The 25188-nt window shown below is 41.5% G+C and overlaps 1 protein-coding gene across 1 annotated transcript in view; it reads right to left on the bottom strand.

Annotated features, from left to right (window-relative positions):
* The window catches only part of LOC139234645 (scavenger receptor cysteine-rich domain-containing protein DMBT1-like), a 99473-nt gene that overhangs the window by 13689 nt on the left and 60596 nt on the right, over positions 1 to 25188 (bottom strand). The window contains exons 4-5 of the mRNA XM_070865330.1: positions 10640 to 10943; positions 8953 to 9207 (exon numbers count right to left, since the gene is read on the bottom strand). Coding sequence (XP_070721431.1) covers positions 8953 to 9207; positions 10640 to 10943 — 559 coding nt within the window. The remainder of the gene's footprint in view (positions 1 to 8952; positions 9208 to 10639; positions 10944 to 25188) is intronic.

The following is a 25188-nucleotide window of genomic DNA, read 5'->3' on the forward strand; positions in this document are numbered from 1 at the left end:
TGATTGCTTTTTCTTCGATGGTCTCGCATTTGCTGCACATTTACCTACACCTGCCACGGACCCGCCCACTCACGTGATCGGTTAGCGCCACGTTGTAGCTTTTTAATCCCATCTACACAAGTTACTTTGCCTGCTAACTTAATGTCATCTGCAAACTTGGTCCTAAACTCTCAATTCTTTCATCCAAGTCATTACTAGATATGGTGAAACGGTAAGACCCCAGTACAGATCCAATTAACAACAACATTTGCCACATCCCGCTAATCAGAGATTTTCCTTTTATCTGTACTCCCTGTGTACTATCTCCCAAACAATTTCCAACTCATGTTACAAGGTTACCTGCAATCCCGTGCAAGTTCTTTTTTGCTAATAATCTCTTTGCGGAACCTTATCTACTGTTTTCTGGAAGACCATAGAGACAACATCCAAAGACATTTTTCTTTTTTGGGACCACATAAAAAAAAAAGTTCCTAGAATCATAGAATAATACAGTACAGAAGGAGGTCAGTCAGCCACCGTGCCTGTGCCAGCTCCTTGAAAGTGATATTTGATTAGTACCACACTCCTGCTCTTTCTGCATAGCCCAGCAATTTGCTTCCTCACCAAATATTTCTGAAATTCTCATTTGAAAGATAGTATTGGCTCTGCTTCCACCAGCCTTTCCAGTCATGCTTTCCAGATCAAATCAGCTCCCTGTATAATTTGTTTTTCCTGATGCTATGTCTGGGTCTAAATCTGTCTCCCCTAGTTACTAAACTTTCTACAAATAGAAAATATTTTTCTTTACTTTATAAAAAACTTCATGATTTCGAACATCTTAACAAATCACCCCTTCATCTTTCCTTCTCGAAAGAGAATAATTACAGTTCATCTATTATCTCCACATAACTGATTTTTTAAATCCATGGTACTATTCAAATCAATCTCCTTGGCACCCTCTCCAAGGCCTCAAAATATTAACTAAATATGGTGAAGTGAGTTGGCCAAAACGCTCCATCTGCGGCCTACACAGAGTTTTATGAAGAATTAGCATAACTTCCTTTCTTTTATACTTTGGGCCTCCACTTATAAAGCCAAGCATCCCCATACTTTAATATTCAACTTCTCCTGCCACCATAAAATACGTAACCCTCCAGATCCCTATGCTCCTGTCCGCATCTTTAACATTGTGGCATTTAATATATATTGCCTTTGCTTCTTCTTACTACTAAAATGAATCACGTCACACTTCTCTGTAATAATTGTCATATGCCAAGTGTCTGCCAATTTCACCAGTCTGCCTATGTCCCGCTGAATTCTATTACTATGCCTCGTAAAATGATTAATGCATTTCCAAGTTTTGTGTCAGTTGCAAAGTTTGAAATTATACACTGTATAAACAAGTGCAGGTGATTAATATATAACTAACAGAATAGTAGAATAAACACCAACCCCTGCGGGACACAACTGCGCCCCTCCATCCAGTCTGAAAAAACATAAATTCACCACGATGCTCTGCGGTTTTGTCCCTTAGCCATTTGCGTATCCACGCAGCCACTGCCACTTTAATCCCATGGGCATTATTTTTCTAACACGTCTGATACTTTATCAAGCGCATTTTGAAAGTCCATGTACACAACATGAACCGAGCTACCATCATCAAACCTCTCAGGTAATTCATCAAAGAGTAAAATAATGGGAGGTCGAGGCCTATAAAAAGGCCAGCAGCGGTCGGAGGAGCCAACTGGTGCAGGGACAAAAAGTTAAAACAAAAATCAAAATCGAACTGTGATGTCACAGCCGAGCAGGTAAGTGATTGGCTGGTGGACTGGTGAGTATTTTTCTTTTCTTGTTCTTTTTCTTTTCAGTAGGAAATCTTTGGCATTGTGGTAAGTAGGATCTGCCAGTAAATGTATGTGATATTTATTATCTAAGGAGAGCGAGTTAATTAAATCACTGTTTGCTGAGTAGCGGCTGTGCAAAGGTTTAGAGTTTAGTTCTACTCGATAGTTGCAAGTACAACTAGAGGGATGGCAGGGCAGCTCAGTCCCGTGGATTGCAAATCCTGTGGCATGTGGGAAGTCCCGGGTGCTTCTCGTTGCCAGGGCGACCACGTCTGCGGGAATTGTCTCCGGCTGCAACAACTGGAGCTCCGTGTTTTGGAGCTTGAGCGGCAGCTGGGGTCACTGCGGTGCATGCGCGAGATTGAGAGCAACGTGGATAGCACATTTCTAGATGCGTTCACCACACAGCTTAAGAGTGTGCAGGCAGAGAGGGAGTGGGTGACCACCGGACAGAAGAGGAAGACTAGGCAGGTAGTGCAGGAATCCCCTGAGTCCTTCTCGCTCTCCAACCAGTATTCTGTTCTGAGTACCGGTGGGGGTATGGTGGATCTGGGGAGTGCAGCCAGAGACAAGTCCACAGCACCATGGGTGGCTCAGCTGTGCAGGGGCGGGGGGGGGGGGGGAGGGGGGGGAGGAGGAAGAAGAATGGAAGTGGTAGGGAGTCAATAGTCAGGAAAGCAGACAGGTGTTTATTCGTCTGCAGACGTGACTCCGGGATGGTATATTGTCCCCCTGGTGCCAGGTCAAGGATGTCACTGAGCGGCTGCAGGGAATTCTGGGGGGTGAGGGTGAACAGCCAGAGGTCGTGGTCCACATCGGTACCAATGACATAGGCAGGAAGAGGGATGAGGTCCTGCAGGCAGAGTTTAGGGAGCTAGGAGAGAGATTAAAAAGCAGGCCGTAAAAGGTAGTAATCCCCGGATTACTCCCAGTGCCACGAGCTAGTGAGCACAGAAATAGGAGGATAGAGCAGATGAATACGTGGCTGGAGAGATGGTGCAGGCGTGAGGTCTTTAGTTTGCTGAGGCTTTGGGATCGCTTCTGGGGGAGGTGGGACCTGTACAAGCCAGACGGGTTGCACATCAACAGAGCCGGGAGCAATATCCTCGCGGGTGCCAGGGCGGCGGGGGTTGCTAGTGCTTTTGGGGAGGCTTTAAACTAGCTTGGCAGAGGGATGGGAAAGTGAAAATAGATGCAGTAGGGAGAGGAAAAAAGCTGAAATTAGCAAGCAAAAATAAAGAAAGTGAATTTGAAGGAGAGAGGAAATAAGCAGGAACAAAGGGTAAAAAAAACAATCTTAAAGGCACTTTGTCTAAATGCATGTAGCATTTGTAACAAAATAGATGAGTTGACGGCACAAATTGAGACAAACGAGTATGATCTGATAGCCATGACAGACGTGGATGCAAGGTAAATATTCAGGGCTACTTGACAATACGGAAGGACAGATGGAAAGGAAAAGGAGGTGGGGTAGCTCTATTGATAAAGGATGGACTCACTGCAATATTACGAAGTGATATTGGCTCAAATGATAAGGGTGTTGAAACAGTTTGGGTGGAGATAAGGAACAATAAGGGGAAAAAGTCATTGGTGGCCGTAGTTCCCTAACAGTAACAACTCTGTTGGCCGGAGCATAAACCAGGAAATAGTGGGGGCTTATAAAAAGGGAACAGCAATAATCATGGGTGATTTTATGCTCCATATTATTTGCACAAATCAAATTGGTCAGGGTAGCCTTGAGGAAGAGTTCATAGAGTGCTTAAGGGACAGGTTCCTTGAGCAGTATGTAATGGAACCAACCAGGGGGCATGCTATTTTAGATGTGGTCCTGTGTAATGAGACAGGATTAATAAACAATCTGCTAATAAAGGATCCTCTCGGAATGAGTGATCAATTGAAATTGAATTTCAAATTCAGATGGAAGGTGAGGAAGTTGGATCTCTAACCAGCTTAAATTAATGAGACTGAAGGTATAAGGGCAGAGTTGGGTAAAATGGACTCGGAAAATAGATTAATGTGTAGGAAGGTTGATGAATAGTGGTGTACATTTAAGGAGATATTTCACAACTCTCAAAAAAATATATTCCAGTGAGGAGGAAAGGGTGTAAGAGAAAAGATAGCCATCCGTGGCTAACTAAAGAAATAAAGGACGGTATCCAATTAAAAACAAGGGCATACAAAGTGGCCAAAACTACTAGGAGGACAGAAGACTGGGAACTTTTAAAAAGCCAGCAAAGTACGTCTAAAAAAATGATTAAGAAAGGGAAGATAGATTATGAAAGTAAACGTGCACAAAATATAAAAGCAGATAGCAAGAGTTTCTATAGGTATACAAAAAGGAAATTAGTGGCTAAAGTAAATGTTGGTCCCTTAGAGGACGAGACCGGGGAACTAGTAAAGGGGAACACGGAGATGGCAGAAACTCTGAACCAATATTTTGTATCAGGCTTTATGTTAGAGGACACTAACAATATTCCAACAGCGGATAGTCAAGGGGCTATAGGGGGGAAGAACTTAACACAATCACAATCACTAAGGAGGTGGTACTCAGTAAGATGATTGGATTAAAGGTAGAAAAATCCCCTGACCTGATGAATTGCATCCTAGGGTCTTGAGAGAAGGAGCGGCAGGGATTGTGGATGCATTGGTTGTAATTTACCAAAAATCCCTGGATTCTGGGGAGATCCCAGCAAATTGGATAAATGCAAATGTAATGGCCCGATTTTAAAAAAAGGAGACAGACAAAAAGCAGGAAACTATAGACCAGTTAGCCTAACATCTATGGTTAGGAAAATGTTGGAATCCATTATTAAAGAAGCAGTAGCAGGATATTTGGATTAGAAAAATTCGGTCAGGCAAAGTCAGCATTGATTTATGAAGGGGAAGTCATGTTTGACAAATATGCTGGAGTTCTTTGAGGATGTAACGAACAGGATGGATAAAGGGGAACGAGTGGATGTTGTGCATTTGGACTTGCAGAAGGCATTTGAAAAGATGCCACATAAAAGGCTCTGCACAAGATAACATTTCACGTGGTTGGGGTTAATACATTAGCATGGATAGAGGATTGGCTAACAAACAGAAAACAGAGAATCGTGATAAATGCTTCATTCTCTGGTTGGCAACCAATAACTAGTGGGGTGCCGCAGGGATCAGTGCTTGGACCCCAACTATTCACAATCTATATTAACGACTTGGAAGAAGGGACACAGTGTAACGTAGCCAAGTTTGCTGGCATATAAGATGGGAGGAACAGGAATGTGTGATCACGCAAAAAATCTGAAAAAGGACTCAGACAGGCTCAGTGAGTGGGCAAGAATTTGGCAGATGGAGCATTATATGAGGAATACAGTGTGAGGTCATGCATATTGGCAGAAAAAAATCAAACAGCAAGTTATTATTTAAATGGAGAAAGATTGCAAAGTGCCGCAGTACAGCGGGACCTGGGGCTACTTGTGCATGAAACACAGAAGGATAGTATGCAGGTACAGCAAGTGATCAGGAAGGCCAATGGTGTCTTGACCTTTATTGCAAAGGGGACGGAGTATAAAGGCAGGGAAGTCTTGCTACAACTTGATAAGGTATTGGTGAGGCCACACCTGGAACATTGCATGCTGTTTTGGTTTCCATATTTAGGAAAAGATATACTTGCATTAGAGGCAGTTCAGAGAAGGTTCACTAGGTTGATTCCGGAGATGAGGGTTTTGACTTATGAGGAAAGATTGAGTAGGTTGGGCCTCTATTCATTGGAATTCAGAAGAATGAGAGGTGTTCTTTTCGAAAAGTATGATTATGAGGTTGCTTGACAAGGTGGATGCAGAGAGGATGTTTCCACTGATGGGGGAGATGAGAATTCGATGGTCTTTGAATAAGGGGCCGCCCATTTAAAACAGAGATCAAGAGGAATTTCTTCTCTTAGAGGGTTCCCAGTCTGTGGAATTTGCTGTCTCGGAGAGCAGTGGAAGCTGGGACATTGAATAAATGTGACAGAAATAGACTGATAAGGGGATAAGGAGTTATGGGGAGCAGGCGGGGAAGTGGAGCTGAGTCCATGATCAGATCAGCCAGTTTCTTATTGAATGGCGGAGCAGGCTCGAGCGACTGTATAGCCTACTCCTGCTCCTATTTGTTGTGTTCTTATGTTCTTATGTAACAAGTTCATGTAGGCTTTCATTGATTGACCCATATTATTCCAAATGTCAATGCATTTTGTTGCAGATTGTTGGGTTCGAAATTGCCGCTCTTGGAGATGTCCATTAGCACCTCCACAGGACGCTAACGGGGCGTGAAACACTTTGTCAGTGTGGGGTTACCAGCTACCACAAAATTACCCAGGAGATTGCAGAGGCCCCACGGACTATTGTGCACCAGGTGATAAAGTCATCCCAGTATGTGGCATGCACCAACATTTGACAAACGACGGCAGATATGCCTCACGCCCCATGATGCTGGCGCATGTGGGTGTCAGCTCCAGCCTCCTGGGTCATGAAGCGTGCAGACTTCCACTCGCGGGACGGAAGATAAAGGGGAGGTCACGAGTGACATGGTCCACCATCTTGGCGGTTTTGCCGATTCACCAGTCTGCCCAATTCATGCCCCCTTGTGTGGTCCAGGCTGCTATCGTGCAGCGCCATACTCAGTTTTGGTTTTGCAGCCCCAAAATCATGATGCGCTTCTGGCCCAGTGGAGACAATCAGAGGTCGTGCAGATTGGCAACACCCACTTCAAGCATGGTGGTGAAGGGGGGGGGGGGGGTGGGGTGGGGTGGAGGGGCATTAAAACCGCAGTCTTCCCTTTTGTGGAGAAAATAGCCCCAACATGTTCAATATTTCCTGATAGCTTTAACCTCTCAGTTCTGATATTCTATTTAATCTTTTATTATTCTCTCATGCCTCTATCATTTTATAATATGGAGACCAGACCTGTTCATCGTATTCCAAGTGTGATCTAACCAAAGCTCTATACAGTTTTGACATATCTTCTCTACTTCCAGTTACAGCCCTCCAGAAATGAACCCCAGTGCTTTGTTTTGTCTTTTAATGGTGTTATTAACCTGCGTCGCCACTTTTATGCATCTGTGTATCTTTATGCCCAGATCCCAATGTTCCTCATTACCAGTACGACACTTATTTTCTAAGGGATATGTGGTCTCCTTATTCCTCCTACTAAAATGTACTGCCTCATAATTATCTATACTGAATTACATTTGTCAATTCCAAGCGCATTATAGAAGTTTATTAATGTATTGCTGTATTTAGTCGCAGTCCTCTTCCATATGAACTACAACTCATAATTGTGTGTAATCCGCAAATTTTGAAATTGTAATTTCATTCGCCAAGTCCAAATCATTTATGTAAAAGATGAACAAAAGTGGTCCCAGCACCGATTCTTCTGGAACACCTCTTCCACCATTTGTCAATATAAGTAACTGTCTTTTACCCCGACCCTCTGATTTCTTATTTATAACCAGCTTGCTGTTCATATATAATTAAACATAAATCAATTCAGCTGTGTCGTTTTCCGTTGCAGGGTTATACATTGAATGTTAAATAGAACAAAATAATCAAACACTGCAGGTTATTCCTGCTCCATTACTGGAATGTGAGGTAGACATCAAACATTAATAAATAATCAAACTCTGTTGGGTTTAATGCTCCTTTCATGGGATATAACAAGGGTAACAATTATTTAATATATGATTTCAGAGCTCTTGTAGCGGAATTTGAGATGGATGTTAAATATATTAAAATAGTCAAACGTTGCTGCATTTCTACTGCTCCTTTTAATGGAAGTGAGATGGTTTTAAAATAATGAAATGATCAAACCTTGCTGGTTTTCTGCTTTTTCTAAGGATACAGATATTTCTCCTAATCTATTGGCAGAATGGGAGCTGTTTTTTAAGAACAGAAAATGCTACAGTGATTATGTGTAACTGTTCAAATATTTTCATTCTTTAACATGAATAGTTTATTTGTTTAATTTACTATCTTGAAATGCTCGGCATTGATCACTGTCCATGTCACAGAAATCAGGTGCTGGGCCGGGCAACCTTGTAATCTCTGAACTTTAGTAGGGGAGTAGTGTTCATTGGTTCAGACGTTTTATAATTAGAAAAGAACAGAGACGCCTGAAACAATTAGACTGTTGTAGAAATATGTATGAATGAAAGGTGAGCACAATTAATTAAAGATAAACTGAAGTCTGCTTCTGGACTAAATGGATTGAACGGAGGTCATTGTTGTAGCGTAGAAAACCATGAAGTTTGATGCATAATGGAATCAATTAATTCCCCAAGTGCAAAAATATCGACCAACCTGGCCAAGATCAGTATTGACCGATTATATTACAGGAATTGGTTACTCATTAACATCGTTAACAACGGCACTTACATGTATTATTCTTACGTTCATTTCTAACATTATAATTTTAATTAGAGCGTGAGGTGAGAACACAATTATCCGCTGGAGAGTAACTGCCCACTAAACAGTTGGTGCATGAAAACCCAGAACCAAATAATCAAATGTGCAGGTTTGTCACCCAGTCAATAGCTGGCGTAGTGAAATCCTCGTCGATATAAGAACAGTGAAAACCCCAACAAGAGATACCGTGAGAGCCCAGACAAGAGGACGTACAATGGAAGGCCAGTAAATATGAGATACTGTTAGAGCCCATTGAACAAGATTTACTATACTAGTCCAGCCTACAGTAGCTTTACTGAAAGGCACTGAGACCGCTCAGCGCAAGGTGCAAAAATAGCAGGCGCAGTGAGAGACCGCTCAGCAGTAGGGGCAGCAAATGCTCTGAAACTGCTCTATTCTTTGCACCGGTCAAGTCATTTTACTTTGCAGGTGGGACTGAATTGAACATTCGTTTCTCAATCTCATTTAACTGACCTACTGACCTATCAGTACGCAGTGTCCAGTCAAACTAACAGGATTGAAAATTAGCTTCGAACTTCTGATTGGACAAACCAGCCAATTTCACCCAAAAGTGAAGAAATGTAATACTAAATCCTGTTTAAAATCCGCCCCTTCATCAAGCAGAACATGTAAATGTTTCTAATCCGTCACTATCTATCTAGATGTGGCCGCACTGTAATCCGTATGTTCACATAAAGATCAATTTGTACCTGAACAGATAACTCCCACATCCCGCTGGTGTCCGCAGCCAGCTGGACCAATAACAGGCCCTGAACCTTCTCCAAAGTGAGCATCAACCGGCGCTGCTGCCACTGAGCCACAGCCCAGCTCGTTACAAACAGCTTCCGCAGTCGCTAAGTCCCAGGACCGATCGCCGCAAACTGTCCTCCAGATTCCATTCCCATAAATCTCCAGTCTCCCCGCACAGGCACTGCTTCCATTCACCAGTCTGGGCTTAGCGCTTCCTAAGAATTATATTTAAATAAACAGATAGCATTGTAAGGCGCTTTGTATTAAAATGTTGTCACAGATTCTGTTATCTCATCAATAATCCGATTGCCCTGTTTATTTACACTCAAGTGAGAGGCATCGTATACACTGGGATCATATTGTATAAATATGTTAGAGGAAGTATTGATGTTATCAGTTTCTATCTTATCGCCGTGTATGTTATGAACGTTTTTTTAGATAGCCCCTTCTATTTTGTGTTTTCATTTGAACGTTGAAAATATAATCCAGGAACCGAAACATAATTCGCACGGAGATGGTCAAATTTGAATTAATTTAAATCAAAATGCTTCTGTCACAAACGAGCGAACAAGTCTAATTATTGTGGGAAGGTTAGGCGTTTAACTCACTCACACAGACGGGATCATTAAGAATATGAGCTTCAACTGAATCGTGTGACATGAAATAATGTGATGCGGCAATTGCAAGGGGGAGCTGCAAATGTACCAAATAACCAGGATTCTCCGGTCCTGTACATACATACATTTATTTATTTATTTATTCTTACTGGTAGGGAGACTTGTTCTAAAGTAGTACATGGGTAAATTGGACCTCCATCAACAAGACTAGACGAGCTTTTTTCTAAAACATCCATGTTGCGCACAGCAAGTTCCCACAACCAGGAAATGACGTAATTAGCTCATTGGTAAATAGCTATTTAATCTGTTTAGATAGCGATCACGAGAACTATGGGTCAGGTTTGCAAGGGAATTATCCGTTATTTCCAGCAGTTCCACGAGAATGTGTTCATTTATTCGAACAGCTAACTATTCTCGTCTAAGATTCTGTCCTCCTTGGTGTTTCAATACCCTTCTAAATAGCAAACTAATTGGAAACTTAGGCAGCTGTGGAATCTTACTGTTTAGTTTCCTCCCGTGCTGCCCACAGTACCCGCGGACCCATTGCCCAGGCTCCCCGAGGCTGAGAAACCTCCCTCCCCAGTCTCAGATTCACAGTCTGTGCAAAATATCACATCGCACATCAAGCGGTGAGCGCAGGCGCACAGGCGGACTCACGGCGCATGCCCGATAGCTGCCGGGTTGAGAATGGAGAGTTGGCTGGAGATTGTGACATTTCCAGCGGTTCCGCTCATTCACTGCGGCTTTGGGTCAAATCTCAATGGGAGCTTGTTCTGTCTGCATTGTAAATGTGCCGCGTTTCAGGTAATTACTGCTCGCTGTGGGGGATGTGTATCACATATAATAATATTGATGTTACCACAAGACAAACAGTGATCCTAATAATAATATAACAATAATAACCGGACAATGCAGGAATTATAAAATCTCACTTTCCAGGGACGGACAGTCGTAGGTAACTTTATATCCATTTTTTTCCCGGAAATCATCAAACGCGACGGGAGATGAGAGTTCTGAGAAAGATGTTTACCTGAGCAGATGACGCCGGCATCATAGGAGTGTGACCAGGAATAGTGATCCCATGAATATGACTCACATTCCCGCAGAGCGGCCTCGGTCCCGCCGCACTTAACATATGTCGTCACAATGGGTCCGGACCCTTCCCCAAAGTGAGCCCGGCCCAGTGCTGACAGCGCGGTCCCGCAGCCCAGCTCCCGACACACAACAGCGGCGTCCCGCAGGTCCCAGAGATCATCATCCACAGTCCCCCACTTTCTCCTGTAGTAAACCTCCAGTCTCCCAGCGCACGGGCCGCCCCCATTCACCAGTCTCAGCTTCACCGGCTCTGTAAAATATCAGCAATAACATCAAGCGGTTGCAGTGTATTAAACCCACAGTCTCCCAGCTCGCGGACCGCCACCCCATTCGACGGGCAAGGCGGGGGTCATGTGAGGAATCAGTGGGAACATCAGATTGTGCCCAGACTCCGAATAAAATCCGGAGTCAACATTAAACATGGCAAAAGGCAGAGGAACATACCAATTAACGGTGTAAGCGAGCAGGGGACCTGGTGTCGGCGGGAAGTTCCCAGCACCGAAGCGGCTCCCACGGGGAAGGGTTGGGTTATTGGCGCAGAATATATTGCAGCCTTCACACCTCGGGAGATGGGCGTGGCTGCAAAGGTCAGCTGACCGTCCTGCTTAGTGCGGATGCGCCGAAGATAACGCGAGCCCAGACCAGGTCAGGATTGGAAGACCCCCGGAGCCAATAGAAAAAGAGATGGGCCTTGATAGCCATGTGATATTCATGTCAGCTCTGATTGGTGAGTTGGAAAGTGAGCCGCCCTTTGGGACCGGCAGTAGTGTCAGTGGAGCCGGACCTTCACTCCCTGCCCTTCAGGGATCCCGTTTATTATCGGCCCGCGTAAAGTCAGCAGCCGCCTCTCAACTGCAATTAAAGATCTTTAGTAACGGACCGCGGGAGGCTCCTTTCCCCTCTGAGGCTAATCGGTGATGAAAAATGCCCTGAGGTTGTCACCCAGCCTTAATATTCAATGAGATGAATTAGAGCAGAGAGATACCAGATAATGTCAATATAACGGCGATTACCTGCCGGGTCAGCCTGACTGTCCGCAGGTTCGCCTGAAATGAAACATTGAGAATCAGAATTCACTGGGACAAGAAATGAATGAAACTGTTAGAAAGAAAAATCACGAATACAATGAACTGTGGAGTCCCAGAACACTATCAGCACAGGGACTGCAGTGGTTTAAATATAAGAACCATCTTCTCAGAGCAACTAGGGTGGGGAATAAACGCCGGCCTGATCATAAGAAGATAAGAAATAGAAGCAGGAGTAGGCCATATGGCCCCTCGAGCTTTCCGCCATTTAACATGATCATGGCTGATCCGATCATGGACGCAGCTCCACTTCACTGCCCGCTCCATATAACCTCTTATTCCCTTATCGTTTAAGAAACAGTCTTTAATGTATTCAACGTCACAGCTTCCACAGTTCTCTGAGGCTGCGAATTCCACAGATCCACAACCTTCTGAGAGAAGAAATTTCTCCTCATCTCAGTTTTAAACAGGTCGCCGCTTATTCTAAGATTAGGCCCTCTAGTTCTAGTCTCCCCTATCAGTGGAAACATCCACTCTGCATCCACCTTGTCAAGCCCCCTCATAATCTTATACGTTTCGATAAGATCACCTCTCATTCTTCTGAATTCCAATGAGTAGAGGCCCAACCTACTCAAACTTCCCTCATAGGTCAACCCCCTCATCTCCGGAATCAACCTTTTAAACTTTCTCTGAACTGCCTGCAAAGCAAGTATATCCTTTCATAAATATGGAAACCAAAACTGCACACAGTATTCCTCACGAATACTGATGACCCTGATGACTTCCTTGCTTTTGTACTCCATCCCCTTTGCAATAAAGGCCAAGATGCCATTGGCCTTCCTGATCACTTGCTGTACCTGCAAACTAACCTTTTATGTTTTATGCACAAGTACCCCCAGGTCCCGTTGTAATTTGCAATCTTTCTCCATTTAAATAATAACTTGCTCTTTTATTTTTTTCTTCCAAAGTGACCTCACACTTTCCAACTTAATACTCCATCTGCCAAATGTTTGCACACTCAATTAGCCTGTGTATATCCTTTTGCAGATTTTTGCGTCCTCCTCTCAAATTGCTTTTCCTTCCATCTTTGTATCATCAGCAAACTTGGTTCTTCCAATTCATTAATGTCGATTGTAAATAGTTGGGATCCCTTAACTGGTCCCTGTGGCACCCCGCTGGCTACTGATTGCCAACCCGAGAATGAACCATTTATCCCGACTCTCTGTTTTCTGTTCATTAGCCAATCCTCTATCCTTGCTAATATATTACCTCCAACCCCGTGAATTTTATCTTGTGCAATAACCTTTTACGTGGCACCTTGTCAAATGCCTTCTGGAAGTCCAAATATACCACATCCACTGGTTTCCCTTTATCCACCCTGTTCATTACATCCACAAAGAATTCCAGCAAATTTGTCAAACATGACTTCCCTTCATAAATCCATGCTGACTCTGCCTGACCGAATATTGTTTTTCCAAATGTCCTGCTACTGCTTCTTTAATAATGGACTCCAATATTTCCCCAACCACAGATCCCATCGTGTAACCCTGACCCCAGAATAATTAAAAATCAATCTACAACCGAGACTCGCATGGTCCTGCATTTGTCGAGTTTTTCTCATATTATCAGGGATAACTGGCCATCCTGTCCTTTCTCAGTCGGTATTCTTTTCCCATTTATTTACACGGCTCCTCATATCTGAGAACTCCTCCAGTACTCAAAGGACGAGAACTAAAATGTGAGAATTTAGCGATATTCTCTGCCGCGAATTTAACTTCCTGAATTGGATGCAAAGCCACGAAATTTTCAGTTCCTTGAAGTTGACTACAGGGCTGATTTAGGGATTTAAAAATACAGTCAATACAGAGTATATATGGACATTCTTATCATTACAGATTATTAGATGTATCAAGAATTGAAATATTATTTTACATGAATATTTCAGGTCGATGTGAACAGCTTTCACACTTAAATGAGTTCCTGTTCGATTTAGGAAGCAAATGACTTTTAAACACATTAATTATAGGTTAAAACTTCCATTAAAACACCAGAGGGAGCTCACACCAAACAATCCAGATTGTGCGTTAAACGCGGTAACAGTAATTTCAAGAGTATCTCTATATCGCTTAACAGTTGCCTGAATAAACGTTACCTCGGTCAGAAATACCAAATACGCACCGACTATTTATAAGACCAGGATAAATGACTCTGATCGCCATCTGCCGAAGATAAATATACAAACCAATTCAGGATTTGTTACACAAAGCGACCAAGCATGGAGCGGGCGGAAGGAGATCGGGAAACAAGTCCCGATATCTCATTAAACAATACATCGCACTACATAAAAATTATGGAGCATGTAGAAAAAGACTGAGAAGCATGATTATTATATGGCACGCTACTTATGAATATATGAATCAGAATGCTTAATTTTATATAAAAAGTCATTGTTTTGACGATCGTCGGTAGCTGAACAAAATACTCCTACAGCAAATCCGCGAGAGATTGAGGATGTTTCAATAGCATCACTTTTTGGAGAGTGTACTTGATAAGAGTGATATTAATAATTGAAGCAATAGACGTTCAAGTTCTAGCTAATATTTAAATGTACAATATTTTTAATCCTTTGCAACACTGTAACGCTGAACACACTATTTAAAATATTTTAATTCCATTCATTGTCTCACATGGGGGTCAGACAGCACTTCTACTGAGAACTATTGAGAAAATAAATCTATGTGTGGGATCAGTCGGCAGTGTGTGCAGCTTTGACTGGTGTTCTACACTCAGTGAGGGAAATTAAATGCCGAGCTCCGAGACCTTCTATTCTAACCGTGACCGCGCTCTACTTCCAATAGGCTCGGTTTAAAACACCGACTGGAATATCAGCTCCTGTCTGCCTCGTCTGTACGACAGCCGCAGGGAGCAAAATAAAACAAACTGGCGCAGTATTTGTGTTCGATTTAGGCTTTAAATCTAAATGTAACACAAACCTCCTTTGAAAATCAAAGTTTTAATCAGATGTGGTTCCCTATTTGAAGTTGATTGAATTTAAAATCAAACAAAGAATTCAAAATATAAACGAAATGTAAAATGTTAGAACTTAAATAAACAATTTGAATATTGACTTCATACGATCCCAAAGAATGACCAATTTGAATAAAATATACCCGTTTTCTGTAAATTGATTGTGATCAGCGTGCGGTTTGTGATAATTAAATATTTTTTCTCCGTTCTACACTTTACAGAAAATGTTCTTTAAATTAACTATAAAAACAACATTTTAGTATCCAATTAGTTTTATAACATAAAATAAAATAAATAACTGTGAAATATATCTCATTCAACGAATAATGTATTTGATGAATATGTGAGAACCAGATTTTTATTGATATAAATTAATGACTATAACCAAGCACAAAGTGGAAACATTGAGAAAGTGAATGGAGTCATCCACCAACAAATTCAGCAAAAAATCTATTGAGCATTTGAAAGAGGTTAGAGAAACAAATCCGCATATCTCATTAAATGCTACATGAATAATATAAAACATGGAGAATGTGGAACGAGATTTTGAAACGTTCATCATTACTTAAAAAAAATAAGAAATAGGAGCAGGAGTCGGCCATTTGGCACCTCGAGCCTGTTCCACCATTCAATAAGATCATGGCTGATCTGATCATGGACTCAGCTCCACTTACATGTCCCATTCCCTTAACTCTTTACTCCCTTATAACTCTAAAATCTGTCTATCTCTGCCTTAAATATATTGAATGACCCAGCCTCCACAGCTTTCTGGGGCAGATAATTCCATAGATTCACAACCCTCTGGAAGAATAAATTTCTTCTTATCTCAGTTTTAAATAAGTGGCCCCTTATTCTATGTCCTTTAGTTTTATTTTCCCCTATGAGTGGAAATACCCTCTCTGCATCCATATTGTCAAGCTGCCTCATTATCTTATAGGTTTCAATAAGATCACATCTCATTCTTCTGAACTCAAATGTGTATAGTCCTAACTTATGCATCCTATTCTCATAAGTCAATTCGCTCATCTCTGGAATGAACCTAGCGAACCTTCTCTGAACAGCCTCCATTGCCAGTATATCCTTCTTCAAATGCGGAGGCAAAAACTGTACTAGTACTCCAGGTGTGACCTCACCAATATCCTGTACAGGTGTAGCAGGACTTCTCTGCTTTTATACTCTATCCCCCTTGCAATACAGTCCAATATTCCATTTGCCTTCCTGATGAATTGCTGTACCTGCTGTAACTTTTCCTGTTCCATGCACAAGCGTTTTGCAATTCTTCTCCATTTAAATTATAATTTGCTTTTCTATTGTTTCTGCCAAAGTGGATAACCTCACATGTTGCCACATTATACTCCATGTGCCAAATTGTTTCCCACTAATTAGCCTGTCTATATCCCCTTGCATATTTTGTGTCTCCTCCTAACAATTTGCTTTGCCGCCTATCTTTGTACCATCAGCAAACTTGGCTACATTACACTCGGTCCCTTGTTCAAATCAGATTGTAAATAGTTGAGGACCCAGCACCGATCCCTGCGGCACCCCATTAATCACTGTTTCACTGTTCGCCAACCGGATCATTACCCATTTATTCTGACTCTCTGTTTATTGTTAGTTAACCAATCCTCTATCAATGCTAGTATCTTACCCCCAACTCCGCGAGCTTTTATCTTATGTAGTAACCTCTAAATGATACTGTTCATTTAATGTATGACATTAATTTCAGTTAAAAATCAATAATTTTGAAGAACTTCACTTACTAAACAACAACACGCACCACGCAAATCCACCAGAGCTTTTGGAACTTCCAGTAACATCATTTTTGGAGAGTGTAATTATCAATAATTATAGTAATAATTAATTCAGTTGAAACAATATTGGTTTCACCTCTAATTAGTCTATAACTGAATGTTTTTAGAGTATTTCTCCAACAGTCTAAACTTGAATCAATTATTTAAATATTTTACTTCATTTCTCTGTATCACACTTCGGTCAGAGAGCACAAGATCTGAGAAATATCGGTCACAGTAATATTGTGCGGGATCAGTCGGCAGTGGATGCAGCTTTGTCTGGTGTTCTGCACTCAGTGAATCCATTTCAGTTTGACACAATTCTCAACTGGGAATTTTAAGTAAGTGTTAATAAGTTGAAAATAATACAAACACGTTCACTGTCGCTGACAGAATTTGAGAAATAATTTCCCATTTGAAGTTGATGGAATATACTTTTTTCTCAGTTCTATGATTTGCAGAAAATGCCCATTAAATTATCGACATAAATATAAAGTCAAACAAACTACCCAAATTATGTATTAAAAGAGAATTCTGTAAATGGCAAAATCCATTTCAGTATTCACTTCATAAATCGCAATAGATGAGAAATTTGAATAACATATACCATTTTCCTGTAAATTGACATTGAAAAAGCGCACGATTGATGAAAATGTTTCAGGGAGTAATGCACCGTTCATGTTTTTTTTTTCTCAGTTCTACGATTTGCAGAAAATGCCCATTAAATTATCTACATAAATTGGATTTTAGCATCCAATCAGTTTTATTAATACAAGACGATCATTCACGTAAATATATTTCCCTCGATACATAAAGTAACCAAGCTGGTATATTTCCAAGTAAGTGAACCAGTTTTGTTACTGACAGGGATTAATAAATATAAAGAAACACACAGCGGAAAATAAGCAGAGTCATCGAACGACATTCTCAGCAAAAAACAACGACTAAATGAAAGGAGCTAGAGAAACATGCTCCGAAATCTCATTAACCATACATGCCATTGTGTAAAATGTATGGAATGTGGAAGGTGAATGCGAAAAGGTAATTATTACAATAAACTCTACTTATATCTACATGAAATAAGAATTAGGAGCGGGAGTAGGCCGTATGGCCCCACGAACCTGCTCTGCCATTCAATTAGATCATGGCTGATCTTCGATCTCAACTCCACTTTTCCGCCTCATCCTCATAGCCCTTGATTCCTCTAGAGTCCAAAAATCTATCGCTCTCAGCCTTGAATACATTCAAGGACTCAACATCCACAATCCTTTGTGTGGAGAATTTCAAGGATTCACAACCCTCTAAGTGAAGAAATTCCTCCTCATCTCAGTTCCAAATGGCCGACCCTTTATCCTACATAAGAACATAAGAATTTAGAGCAGGTGTAGGCCATCTGGCGCCTCAAGCCTACTCCACCATTCAATAAGACCATGGCTGATCTGCTCTTGTCCTCCATTCCATTTCCATAACTCCCTTATCGTTCAAAAATCTAACTCCATCTTAAAATAATAGAAATATTAATTTAATATTAAAATTCATTATTTTAAACATCATCACTAACTAAACAACAATACTCACACGGCAGATTCTGCCAGATTTAGGAAATTTCAGTAACATAATTTTTGAGCGTGTATTTCAAAATAATTGCATTAATAATTATTGCTAATTGAAACAATATTGGGTCTAACTCTGATCAGTGTTTTATTATAAAATATTTGTAGACATTGTCCAGCACATCAATGTTGTACAAACTTTATTTTACTTCTACACAGGGGCCAGAAATCAATTCTAATGAGAAATATCTCTGACAGAAATGTCTGTGTGGGTTCAGTCGGCAGTCGGTGCGAATTTGGCGGGTGTTCTGCACTCAGTCTTTTCACTTACACCCAAGCTCCGATACACGATATTCCAACAGTAACAACGCTTTATTTCCAACAGTCTCAGTGTAAATAATTCCATTAAATAATTCCATCAACTCCAGCCTGCTCTGTCTGTACAAGAGCCGCAAAAGACAAAAATAAAGAAATCTGCCGCGATATTTGTTTTCGGTTTCGGCTTTAAATCTAAGTTTGACAGAAATCTCAACTGGGAATTTAAAATAAGTGTTAATCCAATGTAAAATATTCGAGCGGGTTTGCTATTAACGATAGAAATGGAGATTTGAAAGCCTATAAGAAGTTGATGAATTTAAAATAAAACAAACCAAAATAAGTATTAAAAGCAACTCCTACAAATGACGTTATCCAGTTCAATATTCAGTTAGTATGATTGCCTTTCATTTTCTATGTTGAAACCGAACTCAGACACAAATACCGCGGCAGTTTTGATTTATTTTGCCCCTGCGCTTCGTGTACAGACATTTGAATAAAATAAGCCGGTTTGCTGTAACTTGATTATGATCAGCATGCCGTTTGTGAAAATGTGTTAAGGATTAATATATATCTCCTGTTTTTTGTGTTCAATGAATTGCAGAAAATGTTCTTTAAATTATCCACAAAACAGGATTTTAGTATCCAATCAGTTTGGTAAAATAAAAAGATTCGCGGAAATATCTTTCATTAAACAAATAATGTGTCTGATAACAGTGCGAGAACCTGCGCATGTCAGTAAAACAGCATCAGTTATTGATCGAGATTAATAAATATAACCAAACAAACAGTGAGAAATTGAACGGAGCCATCGACCGAAAACCTCAGCAAAAACTATCGAGCAGTTGAAAGGAGACGGAGAAATACGTCCCGATATCTTATGACATTGTATAACATGTCTGAGCGTGTGGAAAGAATTAAAAAAACAAGTCCCAATGCCTCAATAAATTCTACCTGACTCTATATCAATATATGGGGCATGTCTAAGGAGACAGAGAAAATTTCATTATTATATGGCACGGTGTTTATACCTGTGACAGGCACTGTGACTCTCGTATTGGACTGTTCAGCCACCTAAGGACTCTTTTTAAGAGTGGAACAAGTCTTCCTCGATTCCGAGGGACTGCCTATGATGATCATGAAGATATATATATATGTGTCAATTAGAAAATTAATTTGATATAAAGTGGTCATAATTTTGAAGTTAATCACGAACTAAAAAAACAACGCTCACATAGCAAGTTCCAAAAGGTTTAGGAACAAAGAGTGACCTGTAACTGAAGTTGCTCAGGGACAAACAGGTATAGAAAACTGTCTCAATAATAACACGAGTAATCAGGAAGAGTCACCCAGAAACTTAGATGAATTAAGGCTGCTCGGGGACAATGAATAGCGGGAGAAAGAGGACACACCAAGGATATAAAGGAGGAAGCTTCATCTAAAAATTATGAAAAGGCGGCTTGGAAGCCAAGACTTCCGACCAAGAACAAACTCTTCAAAATACATTCATGCGCTTCTTCAATTTGCAATGTGCCTGCTTGTCTTTCATTTTCTATGTTTATCCCTAACTCGGACACAAATACCGCGGCACTTTTGATTTATTTTGTCCCCTGCGCTTCTTGTTCAGATATTGCAGACTGGGGTTGAAATTCAAATCCAATTATTTCAATAGATCCGAGAAAAATAAAGCGCGTTCACTGTTAGAACAGAGTGTATCGCAGTCTTGGGTGTAAGTTAACTCACTGAGTCTAGAACACCAGTCAAGGCTGCACCTGCCGCCGACTGAATCCACAGACACAGAAAGAAACGGAAAGCAGTCACCGACCGAAAAACGCAGCAAGTGGAAGGAGATTGAGAAACAAGTCTCGATATCACATTATATACTACATGCCATTGTGTAAAAAGTATGGGGCAAGCGGAAGGAGATTGAGCAAGCTTAATAATTGCATGCCTCAATAAAGGTATGAAATAGAAAACTTAATTTGATATCAAATGCTCATAATTTTGAAGATATTCACGAACTAAACAACACACCAACAGCAAATTCGCCAAAGTTCTCGGACATTTTATTAACATCATTATGTGGAGAGTCGATTTAATAATAATTTTACAAATGATGAATGCTAATTGAAACAATATTGATTCCACCACTGGTGAATATTTTATTAGGCAATATTGATTAACCTTATCCAACATTCTAATGCTCAATGTACTGTATGAAGTAGTTCAGTTCATTGTATCACACGGTGGTTAGGCAGCACTTCTACTGAGAAATATCTGTGACAGAAATTTGTATGTGGATTCAATGAACTGTAGGTGCAGCATTGACTGGTGTTCTACACTGAGTGAGTTAACTTACATCCCAGACTCCGACAAACTCTATTCTAAAAGCGACAGCGCTCTATTTCCAGCAATCTCGGTTTAAATAATCCGGTTAGAATTTCAACTCAAACCAGCTCTGTCTGTACAAGAGAAGCAGGGGACACAATGACACAAAACTGTCTCGGTATTTGTGTTCGAAATGTAAGATTGATACAATTCTCATCGTAAAATATGTAAAAGTGTTTGAACGCGTTCACTGACACCAAGAAAAATGGCGAATTAATTGCCTATTTGAACTCTATGAAACTTAAAATGAATCAAACAACCCGAAATATGTATTACATTAAACTTCTATAAATTAAATACACAATTTCAATGTTAACTTCATACGATCCCAGTGAATGAGAAATTTGAATAAAATATACCAGTATTCTATAAATTGACCGCACGCTCCGATACTCTATATTCTATCAGTGAAGGCGTTCGACTTCTAACCGACTCATTAAAAAAAAATCCCGTAAGATTTTCAAGTCCAGTCTGCTCTGTACAAGAGCCGCAGGCGGAATGCGATGGAGGAACCAGTCCTGAAACCTCCTAAAAACTCTGCATGACACTGTTAAACCAAACAGCTTTTACTTTCCACAAAACCTCAATGTGTTCACAGTAAATACCAATAATTGTATCAACGAGGTACATGTTTTAATAATAATATGCGTATCTACAGATAACCGAATACTGTCAATGATCAATAACTCACAGTTCAGAAGCTGCGGTAGAAAAAGGATCAGGAAGGACCGCAGCATCATCCCGGGAGCCAGTTACAGCGATGGGATCTGAACATGAACCGAAAGCTGTTCGCAGATACCGAGCTCTCCCGCCAGCAAATTCTGACACCCCGATTGAACTGGGAGTTAATTCTTTGACACAAATTTAAACAGAAACAAGTGGTTCCTTCCAAACAACCAATAGATTTTGAAAGATATAAACCGTGAATTGCAGTTTGGTAAAATACACCAATGAGAAGGACCTTGCACAATAATATATGCAATGAGCCCAAGTTGCATCCAACGCCTTCACTTGAGTGGCCAATGACCTGTAAGAGTCTGAAATGGAAATGAGTCACCGAATTGCAACTGGATCTCAGAATCGGAGAATCAGAGAATATTACAGCACAGACTTAGGCCTATCGGTTCAATATGCCTGAGTCGGTTCTTTGAATTAGCTGTCCTACATTCCTATAAAAAACTTTAGGGTTACCCTTCATGTTACATGCTAATCTTTTCTCATACTTTCTCTGTGCCTTTTTGTATGGTTTTCACAAATGCCCTCGGCACTCTTTCAATTTGGCCTGGTTTTCGATTGAATTCTTCACCTCACATTTGTCATGAATCTCCGTTTTCTGTTTTATTTTATCCTTTACTTCCTTCGTCATTTCGGGAGCTCTAGCTTTGGACATCCCGTCTTTCCTCGTTATGGGTATATGCTTAGTTTGTACAGGAACGATTTCTGCTTTGAAGGCCTGTCATTGTCATTTCCTGTCCAATCTTTTTTAAGTCCACCTGTGCTAGATAGCTTCTCAAATTACTGGAATTGGCTTGTTTCACATTTGATGCTTGTTTTTCCCTTTCAAAATCAAATTAGGCTAATTTATATTCTTATCACTATTACGTAGATTTCTCGGCCTGATACATGCATTTCACTCGACCGAGTTAGATCCAGCACAGTTACATTCCTCGTTCTGCTGGGAACCTATCGATTAGGAAAGTTCTGTTCCACATACTTTCGGAATTCTTCACCCTCCTTGCCCTTTAGTAAGTTTTCCGCAGTTGGGGTAACTGAAATCCCCCATCATCACTGCTCTATTATTTTTAAATTCCTCTGACTTTTGCCTCCAGATTTGCTCCTCAATCTTCTACTCACTACTTGGGGCTCTATATAAAACACCCAGTAATGTAACAGCACCTTTTATGTTCCTTAGCGCTTATCAAATAGATTTGGCCTTTCAGCCATTTAGTACATCGTCCCTCTGTAGAACTTTAATATTATCCTTGATCAATACTGCCACATCCATCCTTTCCTTTCCGCTTCCCTATCCCTCATTGATTCATGTTAGCCAGGAATGATTAGTTCCTATTTTTGCCGATGTTTAAGCCAGATCTCCGTTATTGCCATTTTATACCATAACCCCATGTGGCAACTTGCGCCTGCTAGTCGGCATTGCAATTTTACTACCTTTACTTCCTGCTCTTACTGCATGATCCTTGTTCTGTTGCTGTTTGTTACTCATAGTTTTCTATATACATTGTCTCTTTTCTCTTCTGGTTCGTCCTGGTGCCCCTCCCTCTGCCAACTTAGTTTACACCCTCCCGTGGCTGTGTCATTGGACCCATTCCTGTTCAGGTGCAACCTGTCCAGCTTGTGCAGGTGCCTCCATTCCCATAACAGGTGCCAATGTCCCAGGAATCTGAAGACTTCCATCCTGCATCACTACTCCAGCCACGCAGTCATTTGCACTATCTTGCGCTTTCAGTACTCACGCTGTCACTAATATACGTATTCTATTTTCCTTAACGCGGAGAGTTTAGATGCAGCTTGATAGAACCAAGGATTATGGATCGCCATGTGTCCAAGTTTCCTACTGGGGATTATCCAGAGGACTGGGACCGTATCCCAAAACTGGGATGCTTCTTGCAGTTCATCCTCCAGGTAATGCTGCTGCCTTCCTGAGTCTTCGAGTTTGCCCTTTCGCCACAAGTTGGGACTGCATTCAGTGCAGTGGATGGGGCTGCAGAGAGCCGCTGCCAGAGTGTCATCCATCCCAATGTTCGAGAAAATTATTTACAGTACTGAGTCACTAGACTGATTCCCGGGATGACGGGACTGACATATCAAGAAAGATTGGATCAACTGGGCTTGTATTCACTGGAGTTCAGAAGAATGAGAGGGGATCTCATAGAAACGTTTAAAATTCTGATGGGTTTAGACAGGTTAGATGCAGGAAGAATATTCCCAATGTTGGGGAAGTCCAGAACCAGGGGTCACAGTCTAAGGATAAGTGGTAAGCCATTTAGGACCGAGATGAGGAGAAACTTCTTCACCCAGAGAGTGGTGAAGCTGTGGAATTCTCTGCCACAGAAAGTTGTTGAGGCCAATTCATTAAATATATTCAAAAAGGAGTTAGATGTAGTCCTTACTACTAGCGGGATCAAGGGGTATGGCGAGAAAGCAGGAATGGGGTACTGAAGTTGCAAGTTCAGCCATGAACTCATTGAATGGCGGTGCAGGCTAGAAGGGCCGAATGGCCTACTCCTGCACCTATTTTCTATGTTTCTATGTTTCTACTCCTGCACATATTTTCTATGTTTCTATGAGTCACGCACCAGCAGCTATGAAATTGAAAATACATGGCCCCATTTCAGGCGTTTAACAGCGGTGTTCTCACCTTGCATCCAGACTCGGGGTCGGGGTCAAACCGGGCTGCATCATTGCCACAACAATCTTCTCAATCTTCCTTGCTGCAATGTTCCACCTCACAGTCAACAAGCTCCCCACTGGAGTGGAACAAACCTCAGAACCAGTGGAAACCTGTTCAAACTTTGCTGTCTCCAGGCCAGGACCAAGACTACCCCAACCTCTGTTGTCGAGCTACAGTATGTGGATGATGCCTGTGCCTGTGGATATTCAGAGGCTGAAATCCAAGACATATGCCACGTATTTACTGAGGCGTACAAAAGCATGGGCCTTATGCAAAACACCCATAAGACAAAGGTCCTCCACCAGCCTGTCCTCGCCGCACAGCACTGCCCCCCCAATCATCAAGATCCATGACGCGGCCCTGGACAACATGGACCATTTCCCATACCTCGGGAACTTCTTATTAACAAGAGCAGACATTGACGACAAGATTCAACACTGCCTCCAGTGCGCCAAAATAGCCTTCGGCCACCTGAGGAAAAGAGTTTTTGAATATAAGGCCCTCAAAACTGCCACCAAGCTCATGGTCTACAGAGCTATGGTAATATTTGCCCTCCTGTATGGCTCCGAGGCATGGACCATGTACAGTAGACACCTCAAGTCACTGGAGAAATATCACCAACGATGCCTCCGCGAGATGCTACAAATCCCCTGCGAGGACTGAGGCACCAACATTAGAATCTTCGACCAGGCCAACATCCCCAGTAGTTGAAGCACTGACCACACTTGATCAGCTCCGCTGGCCAGGCCACATAATTCGAATGCCAGACATGAGACTTCCAAAGCAAGCACTCTGCTCGGAACTCCTTCACGGAAAACGCGCCAAAAGTAGGCAGAGGAAATGTTACAGGGACACTCTCAAAGTCTCCCTGAAAAAATACAACATCCGCACTGACACCTGGGAGTCCCTGGCCAAAGATTGCCGCTAGTGGAGAAAGTGCATCAAGGAGAGTGCTGAGCATCTCGAGTCTCATCGCC

The sequence above is a fragment of the Pristiophorus japonicus genome, chromosome 22 (genome assembly GCF_044704955.1).
Source record: "Pristiophorus japonicus isolate sPriJap1 chromosome 22, sPriJap1.hap1, whole genome shotgun sequence".
Taxonomy (NCBI): Eukaryota; Metazoa; Chordata; class Chondrichthyes; family Pristiophoridae; genus Pristiophorus; species Pristiophorus japonicus.